Source organism: Sminthopsis crassicaudata, chromosome 2 (assembly GCF_048593235.1).
Source record: "Sminthopsis crassicaudata isolate SCR6 chromosome 2, ASM4859323v1, whole genome shotgun sequence".
In the NCBI taxonomy this organism is placed as follows: domain Eukaryota; kingdom Metazoa; phylum Chordata; class Mammalia; order Dasyuromorphia; family Dasyuridae; genus Sminthopsis; species Sminthopsis crassicaudata.
Window position 1 is genome coordinate 224,454,692 of NC_133618.1, and position 16,343 is coordinate 224,471,034.

Genomic DNA, 16,343 nt, shown 5'->3' on the forward strand with positions numbered 1-16,343 from the left:
TATTTAGAGCTGAGTCCACAGTGTATCCAACTACAGCTCATCTGCCACAGGTCAGATACAAATAGTCCCTATGACATTTGGGGTGGCTGCTCTAACTTTGGGCATCTCAAATTTCTTCTGAGCTAATTCAATTCTGCTTTGCTCATAGAGCCCAGCACCTTTCTCTGATGAGGGCACAACATGCTAAATAGTCTATGCTAGTGTCTCCCGTGTCAGGTACTAAATTCTAAATTCTAAAATTCATTAAGAGAAATCCTGAGAGTATGCTTGTATCATTTATTCTGATCACCTTGTGAGTGCTTGCTCTGTTTGGGTATTCCATAGAATAATCTTTTTTGTAAGCTTATATTTGGTATTCTATATATACATGTATATACTGAGACTGAAGTAATGTATGTCACACACATATATAATGTATATGCATGGACATTCAAATACGTGTTATATGTATCAGTAGGATAGATTCCTATAAGCACAATACACATGTATACACATGATGTGCATATATTATATATATATATATATATGCTTGTGCAAAGAGCCAAGAGATTTCTTGACTAGCCTAATGCACTCAAATCTCCCTTGGGCAGAATCCCCACCTAACTCTACAGCCATAATATAGACCAGGCAGCTGCCAAGTAGGATTTTCTATTATTTGCTTCCAAGGACACTACTTACTCAGCTTTAGCTCCTGCCACTGCCTGGTTCAAGAAGGCTTGGTCGCTGATGTGACTTCCAACGCCAGTGGAGAAGCCAACCAATGATGGGTTGAATTCCCTGAGGATGTCTACAAAAAGAAAAGCAAAAATAACAAGAATTCAATTCTATATGAAAGCTTTCAGGAAAATCCTGATTAGAGACAGAGAAAGAGAGGGGGGGCAATAAAGATTCCCCCAAAGGGAATGCCACCCAAAAAATGCTCTTCAGATTGTGAAAATCTGGGGAGCAGATATTGAGGAGCACAAAGCTGAAAACAAAAGGCAGGAGGATGGGGATCTAGGAGCAATGGAACACATTAGTTAGAATCAATCAAGAGGATCTGGACTTGGATCCTACTTCTATCATTTATTGCTTATATGATCTTGGTTAAAAAATTCAACCTTTGTGGGCTTTGTTTTCCTACTCTTCATTGAGAAATTGGATTAGATGTCTTCTAAGGCTCCTTCCAGTACTAAATCTATAATCTTAGAGCACAAGACCTAAAAGAAATCCCATCTGCTTAGGAAAAACTCATGAATCTGACCCATTCTTAACTCTAATCCAGGACCTCTTTAACAGCTCTTTAAGGGGCACAAGATACAGAAAAATGCTATATCTCCAGAGATAAAACCTATGAATTCTGAAAGCAGATTGAAGCATACTTTTTTAAACTTTATTTTTATTTTCTTGTTTTATTGTACTTTCTTTTGCACAGTATGACTAATATGGAAATAGGTTTTAATAGCAAATTATTTGCACTGTTAAGGAGAGTGAAGGGATGGGAGAGAATTTGAAACTTAAAATTATAAAAAAATAATTTTTTTACATATAATTGGGAAGTATTTAATGAAATAAATAAAATAAAATAAAAATAAATAAAAAATAAATTAAAAAATTTATTGCTAAGACAGGGCTAGGGAAGTTGTGGGCATAAAATATCAGACTGCAATATATTGATCAATAAAGATAGAGTGAGACAAATGTCTGGAGCAGGGTAGAGGTTATTAGGTAATGCTTAGGTTACATTAATAGTTACTCGAGAAAAGCAAGAAAGGTTAAAGATTCATGGACAGGAGCAATTTCCGCAAAGATATAAAGTATGTAGCTCCTATTTTAGAATCATAATTTAGTATTGAGAAATTATTGAGTCCCAATACCCTCATTTCACAGATGAGAAAGCTCATCCCCAGAGATCACATGATTCACTTACCCCAGGGTAACACAGCTAGTAAGTATATGAGATAGTATTCAAATCCAACCCCTCCAGATTTCAGTTTGAGCACTCTGTCCACTACACTGATGCTTCTCTATCCACAGTGTAACAAAACCCAGATTACTCTCAATTAGATCTGAGCAAGGGTCTGGCTAAATGTGGTATAATAAAGAATGTTGGACTTGCATCCAGGAAGACCTGGGTTATTGCTTTAGTAAAAATAATAGCTAAAATTTATAGTCATAGTACAGTTTTAAGCCTCAATAGCTTAAGCTAAATAGCAATAATAGCTTAAACTAAATAAACATTAATAGTTCAAATTAAGACAGTTTCTAAACACACTATGACTTTTTTGATCCCTGTATACCACTTAAGGATTCACAAGGCACTTTACAAACATTTTGTTTACTCTTCATGACAACCCTGGGAGATAGGTGCTATTATTATTCCCATTTTACAAATGAGGAAACTGAGGCATGCAGGTTAGGTGACTTGCCCAAGTGCACATAGCTAGTAAATGTCTGAGGCAATATTGGAACATAGACCTTCCAGATTCAGTCAGGTCTTGCCTTCTCTATCCAGTAGGCTTTCGGGCTACTTCAACTACTTACTAGCTTTGTTACCAAAATTAAGTCACTTAACGTTTCAGACTTGAATCATTTCATGTTTAAAATGGAACAAATATCAAAAGAGCTTTGGGAAAAAACAAAAAAAAACAAAAATGAATATAACCTACATGTACAAAAAATATCACAGCAATTCTTTTCTCAGGACCAAAATGTAAGAAATTGAGGGTATACCCATGAATTAGGGAATGGATCAATTAATTGTGGTATGTGTTTATGATAATATATTATCATTCTCTGGGAAATGAGGAACAGGATGTCCTCAGGAGAAAAAAATAAAATACCTAGAAAGTCCTCCATGAACAAAGTGAACTATATTGCATACAAAATAATAGCAATGTTCTGGGATGACCAGCTATTCTTAGTACATGACCATACACAACTGTTCTGAAGAACTTATAATGAAAAATCCTATTCATACCCAGAAAAGGAACTACTTATGTCTGAATACAGACTGAAGCATTCTTTCTTTTTAATTTTTCTTTTCTTTATTAAAGCTTTTTATTTTCAAAAATATATGTTTTCAACGTTCAACATTGACCCCTGCAAAACCTTGTGTTCCAAATTTTCCCCTCCTTCCCCAACCCTACCCCTAGATGGCAAGTAGTCAATAACATGTTAAAATATATGTTTGACTTAATTTTTCTTGAGGGTTTTTTTATTTTCACTAAGGTGGGGGATCTATGTTTTCTTTCACAACTTGGAAATGTTTTGCATAACTTCACATGTGGTTTCTTAGTTGTGAGTGGGGATAAAGGAGAGTATCTAGAACTCAAAAATCTTAAAAAACAAATATAAAAATATTTTGGATATAACTGAGGAAAATATTAAATAAAATTTTAAAAAGTAAAATAAAATAAAATACAATGAAGTGCTTGAACTTCTAATATCTTTTCCAGCCCCAAATCTATGAATCTATGATCCTATGTTTGCCTGATACCAGAGCAAAAGAGATGCCAGTAATTGTCTCTCTGGAATAGTAATACTACTACTCTACTATTATTACAACACTAGTTGTATACCACATATACAATAATTTAGGTCCCAAGAAACATACAGGAGTGGACTTTTCTAAAATATATTATCATACCCTTTACCATCACTATGAATTTTCACTGAAGAGGCAAAGAAAAGAGGTGGTGGGGCTGGTTCTATCAATTATGTGAAGACAAAAAGAATTTAATAAATATTCCATGAAACCGAATCAATTGATAACAGTTTGGATTGTTGGATGATACTTTTCAAGGTAGAATTCCCTTTGGAGATCATCTTCTGATGCAACAATCTCATTTTATAGATCATAGAGTTAGAAGGAATCTCATAGATGACCTCAGTCAATCCCTTTACTTTACCAAAGAGGAAACTAAGTCTTTGAGAGGGAAAATGATATTCTCAATATTGCTTAAATAGCAAATAGCAGAATCAAAATTCCAAGTCAAATCATATTCTCACCACAACCCAGGGCTCAAGCTCTTTTTCTTCTCTGCCCTTGAACAACTTTGTTTAATGGCTTCCAATTCTAGAAGTCTGTTCTTGTTTAACACATTCATTTCAAAATCATTATTCTGGATGCCATCATCACCTCAAATTGGTCTTGTTTTTCCTTACAAAAACATCCCATCTCCCAATCCCAATCCTAATCCTTTGCACAGGTTGGGGTTCCTTCTCCCCACTATTCATTCCTCCATTCAATTGTTATGTTCTACAAAAGACTTTCCCTTATCATTCCAGGTAGTTAATGCTTCTTTCTGTCCTGAAATTACCTTGTATATATTTGTATAGATTGTCAATAGCTTACATTTTCTTACAAGCACATATATTATCTTCCTTGACAAGATATAAGCTCCTTAAGAACATTTCTTTGCCTTTGTTTCCCTAGTGCTTACCAAAGACTGTTTCTTTTCTGCCTTTGTATTCCAAAGTGCATCGCACAGCTACTGATACATGGTGGGCACTTAATAAATGCTTGGTGACTGATGGAAAACCATCTGCTGTGGGCTTTAGCTAGTACTTCAAACTACAGCACACTCTGGGATGGTTAACAGCAATGATGCTATATAGGACGCTGATTGTACAGTGATTCACATTTACTGAGCATCCCAAATAATCCCTCAGCACCAGAGAAGCTTATTTATAGCTCATTTGTAAAGACCCTGAAATGAAGAAGTCAGGGAATGCATTTGGGCAGAGAATCATGCCTACTTAAAATTCCCAGAGTCTGGGTTGGATTCCAAATTCTCTCTGCTGGCCAGTTCTGTTTACTCTTGGTTATGACATTTTCTGCTGTTAAGGATCAAAGTTTGATAACAGATTTCTTTTTAAATGGTTTAAAGATATCATAGCTTGCAAAAAAAAAATAACATCAAGTAGCTAAAAACAAAGATAGGTACATGTAGAATTTGCTTTATGGAGAATGCTAAGGGATTTATGGAAGAGTATGACTGTAGTCAGATTTTAAAAAGAAATGTAAAATAGTTTGAGGCTTGCACTGGACCCCAAATATGGCTTTGTTTGCAAAGTGAGATCAAGATAACAGACTCCCTTTACCTCTCACTGATGTGAAGGCAGCATTACATATAATATTGGGTACACATACTACATCCTGTCTCATAACAAACTAGGCTTAGCTCATTGTTTTTCTAGGACCCAGGGGACCAGTGCACCTAAAATATACTAGCACTATCATTCCTTGGGTGGTAAGCTTCTTTGTTTTTATAAGAACTCAAAGTACAAGGGAAATACTCCCACCATCTTTTTCAAATTTCACCAGCCCCCTTTCATCTTTTTTTCCTCTTTCCTTCCTTCCTTCCCTCTTTTCCTTCTTTCTTTCCTTCTTGCCCCCTCCTTCCTTTCTTCCTTCCTTCCCTCCTTCTTTCCTCTTTTCCCTCCCTCTTTCCGTCTGTACTTCCCTTCCTTTCTCCCCACTCTCTTCAAATCTAGGGTTGAAAGGAAACTCGAGGCCATTTAAATCCAACCATTCCATTAAACAGATAGCTACTGAGATTAAATTACAGAGGCAGAGTTCCAAAGATGCCTTAAACTGTAAACTGTAAACCCTTTTAGAGAAGAGACCTTGTATATATGTATATATGGATAATAGAGGAGGGAGGGTACTTTTTGTTTTATCTCCAGTATTAGGACAGTAGTAGATGCTTAATAAATGCTAGCTGACTCCAGGACTTCCCATTTTCCTCAGTTTCCATTGTCTTCTTTTTCTTTCAGGTTCTCTCTATTCATTTATTCCCCAGACTAGAGCACCCTGGGGCTGAGCTCCCACCTTCTCCCCACAGTCCTAGTTACTCCCTTCTCACCTGCTTTCCTAACCTCTATTATAGCTTCCATCCCAGCCTAATAGCCTAACTTGGAGATTGGGGCAGGGCGGGGAGGGGGGAAGGGGGAGAAGGTGGGAGTAGACTCCAGCACCAGAGAAGCACTGCCCCCTGCTGCATCCTCGCTTCCTGGCACAGTCCCCATCCTCCCCGTGGGCAGCAGTTTCATGGGTTGCTTCTCTGGGCTGCCTCCCTCAAGGTCATGTTCCGTAGCCTGCAGGAGGGATGAGCATCGCTGCCAGATGCTTCCACTGGAACTTGCTGGGCTCCGGAGGCCATCTGCACTATAAAAATCCCTCCACCCGGAGCCCGGAGCCCAGAGCCCTAGCCAGCGCGGGAGCAGGTACTCACTTGCTAGGGTAGTGACGGTGCTGATGTTGTTATCCCCTCCAATACTGTTCCAGGATGAGGGCAGCAAGAAGAATGGAAGAAAAATAAAAAGTGATGAAGATGCAAAAATAGAACCAAACACAAGGGGAGATACCTTTTCTTCCAGGATTAAGAGATCCCAGAAGAAGAGATTCTTACTAGTTCTGACAGTCTATGATATTCATAAGGCCTGTTATAGGAAGAAATCCTTGCTAACAGTGGAGAAACCCTTGGAAAATAGTAGCTGTGTAATTTTTCTAGGCCAAAACTATCTTATAGTCTATGGTTTGAGCTCAAAATTAGTGCTTAGATCTCAATTTTATCCTTGGGATAACTGATAACAAAGTACTATGAGCTGTTGTGCTCCTGGTAGAAAAGAGCCTGATATCTGGAAGAAACAGCTTTTCCCCTTTCCTCTGACAGTAGCTTCCTCCAATACACTTCTTGTTTTCTGGAAACTGTGCTTTTATCTCTCACAAGAAGGGAAGGGTAGTGACATACAAACCTCCAAGAGAGACCTCGGTATTGAACTAGGACATTGAAGACATCTCCAGGCGGGGATCCTGCCCCGTTACCTGCCTGAAATTTAAAAAGGAGAAAGAAAAAGTGAATCAGGACATGACAATTTACCACATTTGGACTCAGTGCTTATCCTTTCTCTTCTTTAGAGATCTTTGACTTACATGTCGGCTCATTTTATAGTTGAGCAAACTGAAGCAAACAGGATTAAGTGACTTACCCAAGTTCACACAGCTTCCAAGTATCTGGGCCACATTATTTTTACTAACAACTGAAATTTAGTTTTTCCTTCCATTATCAATCTGTGAATGGGATCTATAGGACATGGTTCAGATTGGCAAGGGGGTCTATGACACAGACAAAGTTAACCCTTATAATAAATGATCTCTAAGGTCTTAAGCAAATCTAACATTCTACATATTTATAAGCATTTTAAAACTGGCAAGTAATACTTTGAAAAGGAATTTGACTTTCTAAATAGGGGAATGACCAAAGGGAGGGGAGTAAATTCAAATTTGCTTGATTTTCTCTGCCCTCTTTCTCTCATTCTCTGACTTTCCCTGTTGAGGTCATGCCAGGAGTTGTTGCCTCATTAGGGATACTCCTTGGAGATCATTCAGGAAAAATTTGCTGACACCTAATGACTCAAAACCTACACTAAAGGATGCTAAAGAGAGGAATTAGGAGGGTCATCAGTAAAGGATAGGACCCAGCTACTTGAGTAAGAGCTTCCAGACACCATCCAAGAGGGAAATCTCAAAAAACTAATGAAAAACCCTGTGTCCTTTCTAATTGATAGAAGTCAATGTGGCCTATGTAGAGTATCTTAGCTCATGTTGGCAGAGGATTTTCAAAGCAGAGAAAAGAATATCAACCTGCCATTTGAAGACTCCTCATCAGGAGTCATTTCAATAAAAATTAATATTTTTCATAAAAATGTATCAGATCTAAATGTTTGATAAATTTCTGTCTTGCCTCTGGGTCCCTTACCTATGTTCAGTTGCTTCTTGATGACCTTGAGAACTGCCCAGATGAATAAATCTGTGCTGACTACCTAGTTTTTTCTCTGGGTAGCTAGAGAGATGGGTGTGGTCTACAAGAGTAGAGGTAGTTCAGAGTTGGGCATAATTTATTAGCATCACCCTCTCTGCCATGCTCACAAAAGCAGCTTAGTAATTGTAGTTGGAGCGCTACATCTGGAAGATCTGATTTCAAATCTGACCTCAGTTATTCACTATATGACCCTTTATGCCTCAATTTCCTCATCTGTAAAATAGAATAGTACCTACCTCTCTTGAGTTATAGTGAGAATCAAATGAAATTTTATTTTGCAAACTCTGAGTGCTATGTAAATGTAAACTATTATAATTATGATTTTTATCCTTGCTAAGCATTCATTTTCTTATTATTATGTACCCTTTGATTTAGGCCACCCTCTCTTATCTCAGCTTTATATTTCAAGACGACCTTCTTCCCCTTTACCACAAATTGGCAGTGGCACAGGGTTAATGTGAAGGGCATGGTAGGGATGAAGAAGGTCTTGGAGGTTTAAAGCAAAAAATGTTTAACTACTATAATTGAGAGGGATAAAAACCATGGGATTGCTCTGAAATAGGTTTTTATTCCCAATTCATATTAATGAGGATTTCCTCAGCTTATCTCAAATCTAAGCACAGATTTGATCATACCACTCCCCTGTTCAAAAAACTTCATTGGCTCATTCATTGGCTTCATGTCTAGAATAAAAGACAAAATGCCAGTTTTGCATTTAAGACCTTTCACTCTCTGGCTTTGATCCTCTTTTTCTGTCCTTTTTTTAAATATCTTAACCTTTTCATAGACTGATATCTATGTTGGAATGTTCCCCTTACCTCACATTTGAGTTGATAGTACCCCATTCCACTCCTTGAAATTATTTTGAATATATATGTATTTTTTTTTTCTTATCATGCTATTACTGCCCCAATAAACTATAATTCTGCTTGACAATGTCACTTTTTGGTTTTATACCTTCAGAGCTTAGCATTGACTCTAGAATATAGTAGATATTGAATTATTGAATTAGATTGAACCCAGCCAGACACATTTGCCTTTCCCCAATCCAAATGACTTACAGTAAGTGAGTCTCCCAGGGCACCAATCACTTTGATATCAGCAGGTTTCAAAGTATGAACTGAAAAATAAAATAAAATAGGAGGGAATGAAAGTGTGCTTAGTCCCATGTGACCTATGACACCTTCTTCTCATACAGCCAGGATAGTAAATATAAAAAACATTGTTCTTACTGCATTCACTTTAAGGATGTAACAGAACATGAACCATTTGCTTTAGGAGACTGAGGTAATGAAAGCTGACATTTACATAGTACTTAAAAGTTTACAAAGGTCTAAATCAGGGATCATAGGCTTGAAGAATCTAAAAGTCATCTAGTCCAGTCTTCTCATTGTATACTTCAGGAATATGAGGTCCAGAGAGACTAAATCAGGATCACACAGGTAGTAAGCATCAAAGCTGAGCAACACATCCAGTTCCCTTAACTCCCAATACTAGCCTTCTTTCCACTGCCTTGGAGCTTCTCAGCAATCTGGGAACACTGGGATTAGGTATGTTCCCCTTTTTACAGGTGAGGAAATTGAAGGTTAGAAAGAGGAAGTGACTTCCTTATGGTTTAACAGCTTGAAAAATACAAAATAGAATCAACAAATACAGTATTCTTTCCATCCCACCATCTTGCTGCCCTGAATGGCTAATTCCCAAGGGTGGGGATGAACAAGGGAAGCACTTTTTCCCAAAATTTGGGAAGAGAAAAAACCTGCCAGCCCCTTTGATAACGGATGCTATAAACTGAGTTCTCATCTTTTTAATATGAAGTGAGTGGGGTATAGTTGTAGTATAGGCATAATGCATAGAAACAATTTTTTTCCCCAATCAATCTCTTTCTCTTCCCAATGTAAACTTTTTTTCCCCCTTCCTTCTTTCCTTCTTGAAGTAAAGCATAATTACATAAGGTATATAAATATGACCAGTGGAAACAACACTAGACCTAAAATCAGCAGATCTGAGAGGTAGCAGTGTGCAGTGGAAAAGAATCCTGAATTTGGAATTAGAAGATCTAACAGGTAAAAGCCCTGGCTTTGCAGTTAAACAGCATGGATTCAAGTGCATACTCTACCAGTTACTATTATGATCTTGGGCATGTAACTTTCCTTCTCTGGGACTCAGGTGGGAGAAAGGGGCTGGATAGCTCCTAAGGTCTCTCCTAGACCTCAATAGTTCTCAGTCTATAACACTACTTACTAACAGAGTAAATATTCAAATTGTATTACCTCTCTGTATTTCAGTTTTATTGGCAAAATGAAGCTTATGCATATACCATCTATTTCATAGGATCTTTCTGAGGAAATCACTTTGTAAATTGTATTCATAAGCTTGAGAATACATCCAAATCCACATAATCAAATGAACTTTGTTATCACAGTCAATAATCCCTAAATAATTTAATCCTCATAAATCATAGCAAAACCTCCTTTTAACTATCTATCATGTTCTCAGCATATTGTGCTGAATTTGGAATGCTGAAAACCCTTCAAACTCTTGTTCTACATGTATCCCTGTCGTCAGACTGTGCTTTCATTTAACATGTCTGAATAACTGTTTTCTTATCTATAAAGAGAGGAGTTTGGATCTGATGGCCCCTAAATTAAAATAACTTCCTGCTCTAAATTCTATAATCACCATAACCTGTTCTCTCCTGGAATGTCCTCTTTCTTTATCATTTGTTCATCACATACACTTCGGTACATATAAGGTTTAGTTGTCAGGTGGTCAGTTGGCTTTTATTAAGCACCTATCATGAAGCAAGCATGGTACTAAATGCTAGAGATACAAATGCAAAAGTTGCTCCCTCCTCTTGAGGAATTCACAGTCTAATGGTGAGACAAAATGCAAACAAATATGTACATACAAACAAAATGTATACAAATAATTCACTGAGGAAAGATGCCAGCATTAAAAGAGATCTGAAAAGACTTCTTATGGCCATTGCTCAAGACAGGTAGACTGAAACTGCTAGAATATCTAAGAACATTGACTCCAAGGAAATTGTTTTCTCCTGGAAAATACAACCATATTTCATAAAACATGAGGCAATACAAAAAGACACTAGATGCTTTCAACACAGGTGACAACACACTAGACCAGTAAAATCCACATCCCACAAACATAATTATATCAGTATTATATCAGAATCAGTATTAGCATTTCAAGAGAGAAAGGTTCAAAGTATTCCAGATATAGACTCCTAGGCATGGAGACAACTGGTTTCACTAATTTCTCTACAGTTCCAACAGCCAAGAAGGTCCTGTTCCCTTCAAATCGTTGCTTTCATTGGGAAGGCAAACTCATTTTTTTTTCATATCAGGACTGAAAAGCCTCACTAACATTTCTGCTATGTTTTGCTGGTTTTTAAAAAAGATTTTTGCCTTGCATATTTGAATTCAAGTCACCTGATGCCCAGGGCAAGAGAAGTTGTAGGCAGGAAGTAAATAATTCAGATCCAAGGACAGTGGGAGATATTTTGGGCTTCAGGATATTACCCTGAAGCACAGAGGGCTTTATATATTGTTCCATAATGGGGAATCAGAAAACCCAAGAGAAACTAGAGAATCATATGATGCAAGGGAGACCATCACAGAAAAAGGGGAAAGATCAGGTGGATGAAGCTGTCACTGGATAACTTCCCATTTTAACTAAAATTTTTTTTTTGAGGTCAGCATCATCTAAATGTTGGTACCTTAAAGCAAAGCCCCAGTCACCCATGCCTAGGTATGGTTCTCATTGTGAAAAGTTCAAGAGTTGCATTGATACTCAAACAACTGATGTATCACCATTAGTTTTTCCTACAAACACATGTAAAAATACTAACACCATTGGTAATGATAAGGATGAAGATCAATACTGGATCTATGATTTCATTTATATAAGGAACTTCCCAATGTTCTCTAATCTAATCTTCCCTAGCACCAATGTGGATTTTATGTGTTTGCCTTAAACCTAGTCTTAACACATTTGTAAGTTCATAAAGCACTTTCCTCACAACCATCCAATGAAAGGGATAATGCAATTATCATTGTTCTCTTTGCTGGAGTCCTACCACCAGCTTCTCTGATTGCCTTTTAAATACTTGCTTTTTCCTTATTAGTATTTCAGACTTGTGACACATTTTTGAAGCATAACTCCAAGTGACTTTGCTGGTAATAATGATCTCATAAAAGTCAGAATCTGGGCAAAACAAAACTATCATTAAAGATGGGCAACTTCACCTGCACCTGTATCCACATACTTTAGTAGTGGTCCCTACCATTCCAGGAGTCCTTGTTTGAATACTTAAAAATGAGAAAGGGTAAGGAATTTATATGTATTTAAGCCTATCGACTAGACTGCCTTGATCTCTCTAGAAATCACATCTAAGCCATTTGCCAGTGACAGAGACAGAGACAGCTGAAGTTAACCAATAACTTGGTTATTGGGGGGGGCGGGGGCTTCTCATTAAGATTTTTCCTCTTTGTTTTTTACATAGCAAAACAAATGACTAAGATATTGTCATCCATGATATAGAGATGTTATCTGAAAGTATATGAAAGCAACATATTTTTTAGTAGACCTTGATTTCTGATTTAGGGTTTGTTACTATCACAGATAGCTAGAGGCACAGTCCAGTGATATGTTTTATAGATGATCCTAGGAAGAAAGAACACAAGTGATAAGATTAAATCTGTGGGCTGATTAGCTGCACACCACCAGGTACAAAGATAGTATGTTGACAGATATATTGTTAAAAGATTCTCAGGAGATTTTGGACTTTTATCGCAAGATAGATTGTGTATCATAATAGCTCATTTTTATATTGGCTTTAAGGTTTACAAAATATTTTTTCATACCTTGCTCTATTTGATCCTCACAATAAAGCTCTTAGGGAGAGGTTATTAGCCCCAATTCACATATGAAAAAATCGAGGAAAGCAATGTAATAGCATAGAAAGTTAGTCTGATTCAGATCCTTTAAAACTTTGGACAAAGCTCTCTAGACCTCAGTTTCCTTATTTGTAACATGAGATAAATGTTCTCAAAGATTTCTTCAATTATCTCTTTGATCTGTTTTCAATGTCAGTTGGTTTTTACTTAGAGATACTTCACCTTTTTCAGTTTTTTGACTTTTTTCCTATTGTTTCTTGATGTCTCATTGATTCATTTGCTTTTTATTAGTCAATTCTAATTTTTAAGGAGTTATTTTTCTTAGTTATTTTTCTTAGTCAAGCTTTGTACCTTTTCTACCATTTGGCAAGTTTTTATTTTTAACTAATTTTCTTCAATAATTCTTATGCCTCTTTTACCAAGCTGTAAATTCTTTTTTTATATTTTTCCTTCTTAACTCTAACTTCTTTTCTCTCATTTTCTTTTCTATCATTACTATTTTATTAAAAACATTGCTTTCTTTTTAAAAAATCACTTTAGCTCTTTTAGGAATTCTTGTTGGGCTTGTGTTCAATTTGGATTTTTCTTTAAGGCACTGCTCATAGATGTTTTCTAGTCATTGTCTTTTATATTTGTGTCCTGAGCTTCTCTGTCACTAGAAGGTTTTATGGTCAAATTTTTATTTTGTTGTTAATTTTTTCCAGCCTATTTCTTGAATTTTATGTTGGAATGGAATTCTGCACCTGTGGAAATGGAAAGGGAAATGACCAGGGAATGTCTGTCTGGAACAATGACTTGGAAGTAGATAATAGGTAAGAGAGCTTCCAGATGGCACCTCTTCCTATCTCTAGGACTGATACAGAAGTCTCCTGGGATCTCTTTCTGACCAGATCTTTATCTTCTTTACCTTCTCTAGGCTTTAGGCTAGTCCCCATTGTTGCTGCCAAAGCCCACTGCAGCTCTTAGCCAATGTTGCTGGAATGAGCTGGGTATGGCCATAGCCTCAGAACTGTAGAAACTTTTATCTCCCTGACTGTTTGTGGAATTCGGGTCTGAGTGTAGGAAGACGTGAACCTGGGCTGATCCAGCTGTATTGCTGAGACTCAGCCCTGGTTGAGAAGGAACCAGTACCCAGTGAGTGCTGAAGCAATGGGGCACTTGCAGGAGGGTGGAGCTCTTGGTTTGGGGTTGCTGGTTAGAGTGGAAATCTGAAGAGAAGCTTGAGGTATCGTTCCCCGCCACACACAATTAGAGGTGCTTACATTCATACCTCATTTGAAAATGAATCTTCAAAGAAGAAAGAATCCCACCATTGTAACATATTATGGGAAAAAGGAAGACTGAGGCTCATTTTGAAAGGACACTTTAGTTTAAAAAAAAAAAAAAAAGGTTCTACCTCAAAGAATGTGAAATGGCTCCTCACCCAAAGAGAATTTATAGAACTCAAAAAATAATTTAAAAATCAAATAAGAGACATTGAGGAAAAACTAAAACTAAAAATAAAAACCATCCAAGAAAGATTAAGAAAAAGTTAACCAACTAGAAAAGGCAATGCAGAGTCTCAAAGATGAATATATTTGAAAATTAGAATTAGGTGAGGGGAAAGCCAGTGAAACTATCAAAACAAATATAAAGAATGATAAAATGGAACATAATACAAAACATAAAAAAAACGAGAGAACAGATCTAGAGAACAGATCAAGAAAAGAAAATATAAGAGTAATTGTTTTGCCAGAAATTTGTGACCTTGACATAATAATGCAGGAAACCTTGACACAACAATCCAAAAAAGTAATTGGAGTGATAGAACATGAAGGGAAAATAGAAATTGAAAAAAAACCTACTTAACACCTCAACAAGATGCTTTATGGAAAGCACACAGGAATATTATTGCCAAATTTAAAAAAAAAAAAAAACAAAACAGATCAAAGAGAAAATTTTGCAAGAAACAAGGGGGAAAAAATTCAAATATGCTGGTGCTACAATTAAAATTGTACAAGACTTATCAGCAGCGTGAATTTAAAAAAATCATATCTCTGACAATCAAAAAAAAGTAGGCCTATTGCCAAAAATATCATCTCTAACAATTATCTAATTTTGAATGAAAAAAAAATGAACCTTCAATAAACCTGCAAATTTTCAGAACTTTCTGTCAATCAAACCCAAACTTAACAGAAAATTTAACATATAAGAACCAATATCAAAGATAAATTTTTAAAGAACTCAACATAGACAAACTGCTTAAATGTGTTATTTTTTACATGGTAATCATGTTACACAAATGAGGTGCAGAGGAAGAATAGACACAGAGGCCTTAGAGCACTTATAATTCTGAAAACCTATTCACATTGGGAATGGGTTCAACAGCAACACTACATATATACCATGAAAGGTACAACACCCTGCAAAATCTATAAAGAGATAAGGTGGGGGAGGAGGGATGGGTGAATGGGGAAGCAAAGGGTGAGGGAAGAAGACAAGGAAGGGATCCTTGGGTAAGGGGAATTTATGTAATAGCAAGACAAATTATGGAGCAGAATTTAATTAAAGAGTCAGCGGGATAGGAAAGACGGGTATATGGATGTGTGTGTGTATATGTATATATCTACATATGTATACATAAATATATCTTTTCTTAGCTTGTTTGGGAGGGTGGGGAAGGAAGGGGGAAAGAATAAAAATATGCAGAAACAAAGAACAATTTACAAGAAATGTAAAGAAAAAAATGGGCATTATTGATAATGTGCACAGCACCTACTTCCCAGAATTCCTGGGAGGCTCAAATGAAATAATATAGGTAAGTTATCATCCTTACATTCATTTTTACTCTCATCATAAAATGATGAGGTTTGAGATAACTCTTATTTGCAAAGAATCCATTGGCTCATAAATCCATCTAAGGCACCCATGCCTCTCTAAGATGCATTGCAGTGAGAAGTACAGTTTGCCAAGGACTTGATCCACTTAAATTCCATAGCTTACATTTCTAAGTAAAACTCGGGTCAGGTTATGCTGTTCATTTGGGGGAAACTGCCAGTTTCTTTTCTTAAAATTTTTAAAACAAGCTCTTTGGAAACCATTTTAAAGATAAGAAAGCCACCAAAGATTATTTGTTTAAAATTCCTTATCTTAAGATCATTATAAAAAAGAAAAAGGTGGTTCCACTCTGCAAGACACTCAAGCTCAAAGTGACCTTGGGAATCATCTTTTCTAACCTCTCAGAAAGGTTCAAAGTCAGTTAGATTTGAAATCAGAGGCCATAGTTCAAATTCTACCTTAGACACTAGACAAACTGTCCAAGCATAATTTCCTCATCTATAGAATGAGAGTCACTTCACCCAGCTAAAAGATCACTGTGAAGACTAAATAATATATGGGATGTGAAATACTTTGTAAGCAAACCTTAAAAGAATTATAACTACTATACATGTGAGGAAAGAGCAGTTAGGATGTATAAAATGCTGGGCCTGGGCGTCAGGAAGACTCATATTACTTAGGTGGGTAAGTCATTTAATCCTGTTTGCCTCAGTTTGCTCATTTGTGAAATGAACTGGAGAAGGAAATATCAAACTATTCCAATAGTTTTTCCAGGAAAACCCCAAATGGTATCATGCAG

At 36.6% G+C, this 16,343-nt stretch overlaps 1 protein-coding gene across 2 annotated transcripts in view; it reads right to left on the reverse strand.

Moving 5' to 3' along the window:
- PLB1 (phospholipase B1) overlaps positions 1-16,343 on the reverse strand; it is a 181,002-nt gene that overhangs the window by 87,432 nt on the left and 77,227 nt on the right. For both annotated transcript variants that reach the window (XM_074288291.1, XM_074288292.1), the window contains exons 18-21: positions 8,870-8,928; positions 6,742-6,815; positions 6,219-6,262; positions 679-787 (exon numbers count right to left, since the gene is read on the reverse strand). In XM_074288291.1, coding sequence (XP_074144392.1) covers positions 679-787; positions 6,219-6,262; positions 6,742-6,815; positions 8,870-8,928 — 286 coding nt within the window. The remainder of the gene's footprint in view (positions 1-678; positions 788-6,218; positions 6,263-6,741; positions 6,816-8,869; positions 8,929-16,343) is intronic.